The sequence below is a fragment of the Nannobrachium achirus genome (assembly GCF_963921795.1).
Source record: "Nannobrachium achirus genome assembly, chromosome: 5".
NCBI classification, from domain to species: domain Eukaryota; kingdom Metazoa; phylum Chordata; class Actinopteri; order Myctophiformes; family Myctophidae; genus Nannobrachium; species Nannobrachium achirus.
In genome coordinates, this window is record NC_137814.1 from 17,828,210 (window position 1) to 17,838,209 (window position 10,000).

Here is a 10,000-nt window from a genome sequence, read left to right on the forward strand (position 1 = left end):
CAAAGTCACTATTCAACGTTGTTCACCGAAGTCGAATATTCGCTTTTTTTTTTTTTTTTCTCTAAGGAAAATATGTGTCCGAACACAGCTGAGGGCTAGTCATTGAATTTGTTTTTCATTTTCATTATTTCATTTCATTTGAAAGCTGGGAATCATAGCTACAAAATGATATATTGGTTGTGAAGATTGACCCAACAGTTTTGTAGATATGGCTTATAGAGTTATGCCATGCAGAAATACTAGTTCTGAGAAATTCAGCCTTTTAGATGAAATGTAACCTGCAAAATGTAAGGTTTCTCTTCACATTAATTAAAAAAAGTCTTATTTACATGCAGAGTTAAGCTCTGGCGTTTAAGTGAAATGTAGCCTGATATTTATGAAATGCTTTTGTGGCTTTATCACATTTTAGAGAAAAAAAAAAAAAAGTAATTTCAGGGCTGGTCTAAAGCTGTGCTTTCCGAAATGACTGCCCCTCTGCTATGCTGGGTCACATATAGTTTATAAAGCTTGGCCAGATAGAAAGTCATAAGAATGAGTTGTCAATGCCCCTGGTGGATGAATTTGTTAATGCTCTATACCAGGGCTTCTCAAAACTTTTTAGGCCGTGACCCCCAAAATAAACATATTTGAACTGGGGACCCCCACCCTGACAAGCACTTGGAATTGTAGGTATTTCATTTAATGTGACTCGGTTCCGCAGATAAATATTGTGAAAATAGCAGATGTACATGCTCACAACGCCTCGCAACGCGAGGCGTTGTGAGCATGTAGATCTGCTATTTTCACAATGTTCGCCTCTTGCCGACTTAATAATTAACAGTTTGGCCAGTCCTGTCGAATATTCGACTATTCGAATACTTTGAGGTCGAATAATTCCAATACTAAAAATCACTATTCGTGAATGCCCTAATTTACACATGGACTATAAAAGGACTTGAGGCATTTCGTTACTCTACTTCTACCACTGCTACCATTGCTGGATGGTTCATGATATTGTTGCTGTCGGGCAGAAACCTCTTATCAACATGTTATCGCATGCCGATGTCGATGATATTTTTCCGGTGCCCTTCGGCAGCGTGATGCCCGACGCACAACTGTGCGTCATGCGCGTCATGGTAGCGGCGGCACTGGATATGATTATGATCCACTTTCTTGCGTCACATGCTGCTGAATGGAGAGGCAGAGAAATATCTAAGAAGGCAAGATCATAACAGGCCTGAATATCAAAACAGAAAGCAGATGTTTAGATTTGGTCTACCAAAGATCTAAAAGTGGTTTGGATTGGAAACTGCAAATGGGGGAGGCGACAAGGTGTACAGTTTCCCCCTTACAGTATGTCCCCCTTTTCACACAACTCCCACATCTCCTTGTGTATGCTTTCAGCTCTGGTGAAAGCAACATTAAAGAAATACTACAGTTCAACTACAGTTTCTGCCAAAAAATAAAAGAACATATTAGGAAACGTATCCATAAATAGCCCTTTTAATTGCAGTAAGAAATGTATATGAAAATACTGTAAGGAACAATGAACCATAGATAGATACCTTTATTATCCCGAGGGGGAAAATCAGTTGCCCAGAGGCAGCACAGCAGTATAAAGTTATTTACAACCAGACAGACAGACAGACTGACAGACTGACCTCTGGGAAATTAAGGTGTCGCAGCAATGCTGAAGTAGGCATTAAAAAGAGGACAGATATTGATTAATTGACACTAGACCTTACCCGTTCGAAGATACAGTACAGTATGTGCTCCCCAATTATGTGCAGAGTTTGTGTCATGGGGTGTGCACAGTATAGTTGGTAGAACTGGTGCTCGCAAGTTAAAATGCAGAAGGAATGTTGGAGAACCCAGCAAAATGTGAGGAGCATTAATATGTAATTTAATGAAATCAATATAGCATGAAGAAATGGTGAAAGTAGCCTTTCTGTGTTGTCAGGGTGTGTTGGGGTCAATGCCATGTGAGAGTTGAGATCAGCGGCTGAAGCCAGTGAATAGATAAATGTGGAAATGAGAGCGTGACAATCTTAAATTATATGTAGGGTGAACAGTTTGCAAAACTAAGTACAGATGTACAGTTATACAACTAGTAAGACGCCTCAGGGCGACATTCTTGGCCATCTGGTTATTTATATCAGGTCGCACTTGGTGGTGGTGATGTCACCAAGAACGCTGCTCCTCATTGGCTAAGGGCCCTGCCTTAATTTGTACTGTCAGTAATTTTTTTGAGGAGAATAAACATGACAGATTGAAAGATTTGGTGTAACATACTGGTCTTGCCTTTCAGCGAGCCCACAACTAACATACAGTAACAGTCAAAGGTACTATAGAGTCCAGTGGTGTAAAGTATAACTAAGGACATTTACTCAAGTACTGTACTTAAAGTGGTTATGACACGCCAAGAAGAGGTAAATCTGTTTGGCTAATATTGTTGATGGCGTCACGCAGCGCCTCTACTGTACTAACTGTACTCTACTGTATGTCGCCCGGAGGGGGGCGGAGTTTAGCGCGCATTTCATTCTGAATCTAGCCACAGAAAGCTGACTGCAGTGAGAATGCGAATTGTGATTGTGATAGAATTTAAACTAGCAGTCAGAGGTGTCAAAATGATGAAGATTCCTCAACTTCATGGCATATTATTTTCAACAAACAAGCCGTCAAAGATTAGTGTCCAGGCTCTTGCTTTTCTTCTGTGTGTGTGTGTGTGTGTGTGTGTGTGTGTGTGTGTGTGTGTGTGTGTGTGTGTGTGTGTGTGTGTGTGTGTTTGTCTAGCTATACTTATGGGGACTAAACGCATGTTCACACAGTCACCTGCATGGGACCGCTGACAGTGTGGGGACAAAATAGTAGGTCCCCACAACGGTTAGGGTTAGGTTTAGGGTTAGGGTTAGGGTTAGGGTTAGGTTTAGGGTTAGGGGTTAGGTTTAGGGATAGGGTTAGGGTAAGGTCATAGGACTTGCATAAAAATGAATGGAAGTCTAAGTATGTAATGTCCCCACAAGTGATGTAAATATATACATGCGTGTGTGTGTGTGTGTGTGTGTGTGTGTGTGTGTGTGTGTGTGTGTGTGTGTGTGTGTGTGTGTGTGTGTGTGTGTGCGTGCGTGCGTGCGTGCGTGCGTGCGTGTTTTGATTATTATTGCAAAACATACATAACCCACTTTGGCTGATTTACCACTGTTTCAGGGTTGTGGCACAACCATATAAATGAAAGAAAACACAGTTGTAACTTGCAAGGTTATTTAGTTACAATCACTGCAACACAACAGTGGGCGGGGTCCATGAGCCAACTCAAGGTTGTTGACTGATTTACCACTGTTTTAAGCCAATCGGAATCCAGTATCTGAACATGTGACCACAAAAAGTGGTAGAATAGCCGATCTACAAGCTCAATCGCGACGCATTGCGATCTTGTAGAACTTTTCAAAAGATTTGTATTCATTTTATGCATTTGAAAACTTGTGAAAAGTAAAACATGTGAACTTTTTACACCACATAGTCTGATCTGCACTTGGATTGACTGCAGACACGTGCACACATAGACATCAAAGGGGGCTTGAGCCCCTGCCCTCTCTGTGTAGAAATCCATGCTGTTTCTCCAGTATTGCCTTTTTTAATGCTTAGTCTAATGCTGCGACGCGTTGTGAGCTTGGAGGTCGGCTATTTTCAATATTTTCACCAAAAGGCCCTTTTAGAAATTTCAGCCCCTGCCTCTCTAACATTCTCTGGACGTCCCTGATTCACTGGCTTGGCCTCGCTCTCTCCTCTCTCTCTCTCTCTCTCTCTCTCCCCCTGCGATACACCTCCATCTCCTCCTCTGCTGCATACAGGACCGGTCTGTTCACCCCGGACATGGCCTTCGAGGCCATCGTGAAGAAGCAGATTGTGAAGCTAAAGGAGCCGTGCGTCAAGTGCGTGGACATGGTCATCCAAGAGCTGATCAACACTGTGCGACAGTGCTCCGACAAGGTAAACACATCATACAGTATAGGCTACCCCTAGCTGACATTGTCCTCACGGCGGAAATGTTGCCTTTATGATCACAGATGTGTAGACCAGGGATCTTCAACTTTTTCAGGCCAAGGTCCCCTTAGTTGAGAGAGAGATGAAGCAGGGACCCCCACAACCTTTTCATAGATTCCATATAGTTTCATCGTTTGACAGCACAATCATCTGTGTATTTTGGATTCATGTCAATTTGTGTTTTCAGATTTTTTACCACTTGAGCCGTCATTACCTAATAAAATTGACCTTTTACTCTGTACTTAGTCCGCTCCTTTCCCCTCTAAACCAAAGCTTTTTGCCGAAAATAGACGATCTACAAGCTCACAACGCCTTGCAGCGCCAGGTGTTGTGAGCTTGTAGATCTGCTATTTTTGGCTAAAGTTCTCCGAATATGGACACTAGGGTTCAAGTGGTTAATACAAAAGAGGAGGAAAAACGTTTCTATCAAACAAAGATTTGAAGGACCTCCTGTAGTAATTCTGAGGAACCCCTAGGGGTCCCGGACCCCCTGTTGAAGACCCCTGTCATACAGTATACCCCCCAAAGCTGACTATGTCCACACGGCGGACATGTTGCCTTTATGATGACAGACGGTCCTTTCAAGTCAAGGACCGCCAAAATGATATGTATTTGGCCGAAATGATATGTATTTGGCCGTGGACCCCATAGTTTGTGCCAGGGACCTCCAGAAGCAAAGAGTAAAAAAAATATTTGCTTTAAAAATATATATAATCAAAGATTTGCACACATTTTCAAGATTTTTGAAAAATAGCTAACATGTTGTTAGCTTGTAGATCCATTTTTGTTTGCAAAAAGACAACGTTGTGCAAAGAAGTTTGAATTGAAGCATGCAGGGGAGGAAGAGAAGGATGACAAACCATTACTAAGCATTATTTTATGCTTTAGCTATTAAAAAAAATATACAAGCTCACAGCGCTGCACCGAGTGCTGTGCTGCGAGCTTGTAGATCTGCTATCTTTGAAAAATAGAGAACATTTTAATATTTTGACCCGATTCTGTAAATGTCTTCTAAATCCTTCTTCTAAATCAGTGGTTCTCAAACCTTTTCTTGTCAAGGTCCCCCCAAAATTACAAATTGTTTTTGGCCGCAGACCCCCCCATCACAAAATACGTTGTTCCAGGGACCACCCAGAAGCAAATATTTGAGTTACAAATGTTCGCTTTTAAAAATAATATTTTCAAAGATTTGCAAAAAGATTTTTCCAAAATAGCAGATCTACAAGCTCGCAGCGCGGCACTGAGTGCCGCGCTGCGAGCTTGTAGATCTGCTATTTTGTAATAGTCAAAGCAAGACCTGGTTCCAGGTCTTAATGGTGGGTTTAAGCTTGGCTTGATGATGGTCCTCTACTCCTACAGCTGGACATCTTCCCAATGCTGCGCGAGGAGACCGAGAAAATCGTCACCTCTCACATCCGAGACAGAGAGGGTCGCGCCAAAAACCAGGTAACACCCCCTCACCCCACCCTGCAGGAAGACAATGATAATGCTGTTCACACAATCATGCACACATGGCACATACACACACACACACACACACACACACACACACACACACACACACACACACACACACACACACACACACACACACACACACACGCTGATCTGGTTTTTCCGTTTGGAACATTAGATTGGGTTATAAGTCAAACATGTCTCTAACCTAAAGGAATCACAGAATGCTTGCAACAAGACGTAGGCAATTGAAGACATGCTACGATATTAGGGGTGTAACGATGTTGTAACTGAATCGAAAACTCGATTTTAATTTGCAATGATCTACTATATCGATATGCAGAAGCATATATCGTACCGTTTTGGCTTTGTATCGTATCGTTATCGTTTTACAATGCAGATAATCGGTATCGAATCGTTTTGCAATGCAAATAATCGATTGCATGGAAAATAAATTAAGTCGTTTTGCTTTGTATTTAGCAATTTTATGAGGGAAAATGAAAAAGAGGGGTCTAATTACTTTTCCATTCCATTTAGCTACTCTTGGTCTATTGATAACTGTGTGTAATCTCTGTGTTCACGTCAAGGTGCTGGTTTGTCCTTGTGTTGTAATATAATGTCCATGTATTTGCTAAAGAATCACAGTGTTTACTTACATACAGTATATCCATAATAATAGAATAGAAGATTTTTACCTTCTATTCACGCAGATTTAATGTCTTTGCTAAATAGTTACTATATCGATTTTAAATCATTGACTGAAATCGCATCGTATCGCCATGAATGAACCAATATGGCCCATGTATCGTATTGTCAACCATGTATCGTGATGCGTTTCGTTCAAATGTATCGTTACACCCCTATACAGGGGCGTCACAAGGGGTAGGAAAGTTGGACTGAGTAGCTGGGGCCCAAGGTGGAGGGGCCCTAGTAACTTTAGCTATTGAAAAATAGCAGATATACAAGCTCACAGCGCGAGCTTGTAGATCTGCTATTTTTGAAAAGTCGTGAAAATGTGCGCAAATCTTTGAATATATGTATTTTTTTCGTGAACATTTGTAACAAAAATGTTGCTTCTGGGGGGGTCCCTGGAACTAAATATTTTGAGATGGGGGGGGGGGGGGTCCTTCACATGAAAAAGTTTGAGCATCGCTGACATGGAAACATAGGTTTCTTGGCACACATTTTCACGATTTTTCCAAAATAGCAGATCTACAAGCTCGCAGCGCGGCACTCGGTGCCGCGCTGTGAGCTTGTATATCTGCTGTTTTTCAATAGTTAACATTCATGGGGGGCCCGCAGTGAATCCTTGTACCAAGGGCCCAGAATTTGGTGTGACGCCCCTGCCCCTATACGATATACATGATGACAGAGAGCCGTTGCAAAACGTGCTTCATATGCGTGTGTTGTCCACAGGTTCTCCTGTTGATCTTTATGTGCTTCATATGCGTGTGTTGTCCACAGGTTCTCCTGCTGATCTTTATGTGCTTCATATGCGTGTGTTGTCCACAGGTTCTCCTGCTGATCTTTATGTGCTTCATATGCGTGTGTTGTCCACAGGTTCTCCTGCTGATCTTTATGTGCTTCATATGCGTGTGTTGTCCACAGGTTCTCCTGTTGATCTTTATGTGCTTCATATGCGTGTGTTGTCCACAGGTTCTCCTGTTGATCTTTATGTGCTTCATATGCGTGTGTTGTCCACAGGTTCTCCTGTTGATCTTTATGTGCTTCATATGCGTGTGTTGTCCACAGGTTCTCCTGCTGATCTTTATGTGCTTCATATGCGTGTGTTGTCCACAGGTTCTCCTGTTGATCTTTATGTGCTTCATATGCGTGTGTTGTCCACAGGTTCTCCTGCTGATCTTTATGTGCTTCATATGCGTGTGTTGTCCACAGGTTCTCCTGCTGATCTTTATGTGCTTCATATGCGTGTGTTGTCCACAGGTTCTCCTGCTGATCTTTATGTGCTTCATATGCGTGTGTTGTCCACAGGTTCTCCTGTTGATCTTTATGTGCTTCATATGCGTGTGTTGTCCACAGGTTCTCCTGCTGATCGACGTGCAGCTCTCCTACATCAACACTAACCACGAGGACTTCATTGGCTTTGCTAAGTAAATGTCTGCATACTATACAGTAGTCCAGGGGTTTTCAAAGTGGGTGACGGGGCACCCTGGGGTGCCGCGTCGGCAGTCCAGGGGTGCCGCGAGATCATTTGATAATATTTGGAATTTATTTGGACACTTGTTATCTCAACATTTTCCTCACAACATAATCACTCAAATATCGTCACTGTCTGGCAGAAACCTCGTATCTCCAAGTTTCAAATGTGTACGTTTTTGGTAAAGTAAAGCCCTGCTTCATCATACAAGACTGTCACACAATACGAGTGAAAACAGCCGATCTACAAGCACACAACGCCTCGCATCGCGAGGCGTTGTGTGCTTGTAGATCTGCTGTTTTCACTAGTTTAGTACATTTTATAGATGATAAATACAAAACGAATGGTTTCGAACATACAAGGTTTCCACCCGACAACGACGATATGCCTCGGATTAAAATAAATATTTATGGGGTACCCTGAGACAAAAAAGTTTGGGAACCCCTGCAGTAGTCCATCCATTACACTTAGTCCACCATAATGTATGTTTTTTTATTTGTTTGGGGGCTTTTATGCCTTTATTGATAGGACAGTAGACTGACAGGAAAGGGAGAGAGAGATGGGGAGTGACGCGTAGCAAAGTTCGTCGCGATCGGGATTCAAACCCACGACAGGCATAAGAGCCCATGTGATATGCGCCTGGACCGCTAGGCCAGCGGGCGCCCCAAACACAATGTATGTTTAATACAGTCACAGATGGGAACGGAAAAAAGGGACTATTAATCATATGAGTGCAATTGAAAGACCTGATTTATACTTAGTCGTTGCAAGCCGGTGTGGCGCATCGGAAAGAGCCGATCAACATGCTCACAAGGAGTAACATTACAACATGATGCACGGCCATGTCTAAATCAGGCATAACATGAGGCTAATGTATTAGAGCCACATTGTTTGATCGGACTGGACACGACTACACTATTGAATTGTGGGTTGTGGTTGGGCTTATTTTTGCCAGAACACCTTGATAGGACACAGGCATTGACACTAAGGCTTGCCCACCTGGCCCCGGCAGGTAAATAAAACTCTCGGGCAGGTGAAGTTTGCTTTCAGATTGCCCGACCGGACAAGTGCTCGTTTGAACGCAACAACCGCCTTTAAACACAACACCTTATATCTGTCTAAACACCTGAACGTGGACAGAGCTGTCTTCTGGTCTGTGGAATTTAATATAAGAATCTATAATGTGCTGTTTTCACCGTTGCTACACTTAAAAATATAAAATAACAAGTGTGAAGTTGAACCCATAACCATTTTTTATCGCACAAACCCAGAAAGTAAAATCACACCCGTGTGAACTGAGCGGTGGTCCCCCCCCCCCCCCCCCCCCCCGTGTGTGTGTGTGTGTGTGTGTGTGTGTGTGTGTGTGTGTGTGTGTGTGTGTGTGTGTGTGTGTGTGTGTGTGGCCTGGACAACAGCGCCCCTCCCTTAACATGTGTGGTCAGAAAAGGTACTACACAGGCTTGAGGCTACATACAGACCCACCCACATACAAACAAACATACCTACACACACGGCCACGCTATGGAGACGGTGTGACCACCGCTCAAAAAAAAAGGGTTAAATTGAACAGTAATTCAAATTTTACCTATCATTTGATAATGGACAAGTTCGAGCAAGTGGGCATGACCTTTGGGCAAGTAGAACATGACCTGTACTTGCCCGACAGGCAAGTGCCAATGAGACCTTAGTGTCATTGATGTCGCACCGCTGATAATCATCTTTATTCCTGTTTGTCCCTCTGTTGCGTTGCAGCGCACAGCAGCAGAACAGCCGAAAAAGCCAGAGCCAGGGCGCTGGACAAAGCTCTGGAAGTCAGGTGAGTGTTCTTTCTGTCTGTCTGTCTGTCTGTCTGTCTGTCTGTCTGTCTGTCTGTCTGTCTGTCTGTCTGTCTGTCTCGCTTGTCGTAGACCAGGCACGTGCACACATAGACATCAAAGGGGGCTTGAGTCCCTGCCATTTTATCCTTCTGTAAAAAGTGCCCTCTCCAGACCATGAACGCGGTTTTTACTTTGGTGAAATAAATGCAAATGCCCTCTTTCCATGCCATACCCGAAGGCAATATTCAAGAGAATTGCCTTGTCCAAACTCTCCTGGACTTAAATGCAGCGTCTTATGCTGAAAGAATTATGCCATTGCCACATCTCCAGTATTGACATTGACTTGATTATGTTTAATTCAGTGTGGTATCGCATACCGAAAATAGCCGACCTCTAAGCTCACAACGCGTCTGCTATTTTCGATATTTCCACCAAAAGTGCCCTTTTAGAAATGTCAGCCCCTGCCTCTCTAACAGTCTCTGAACGTCCCTGTCGCAGACAGATGGCAGAGTGCAAGGTGAAGGGAGTTAGTTGTGTGCCCACGCGG

General features: G+C 43.2%; 1 protein-coding gene across 1 annotated transcript in view; it reads left to right on the forward strand.

Annotated features, from left to right (window-relative positions):
- dnm3b (dynamin 3b) overlaps positions 1-10,000 on the forward strand; it is a gene marked incomplete at both ends in the record, with an annotated part of 61,038 nt that overhangs the window by 20,821 nt on the left and 30,217 nt on the right. Inside the window, 4 exons of the mRNA XM_080725589.1 lie at positions 3,831-3,969; positions 5,383-5,469; positions 7,519-7,589; positions 9,389-9,452. Of these exons, the coding sequence (XP_080581715.1) occupies positions 3,831-3,969; positions 5,383-5,469; positions 7,519-7,589; positions 9,389-9,452 (361 nt within the window). The remainder of the gene's footprint in view (positions 1-3,830; positions 3,970-5,382; positions 5,470-7,518; positions 7,590-9,388; positions 9,453-10,000) is intronic.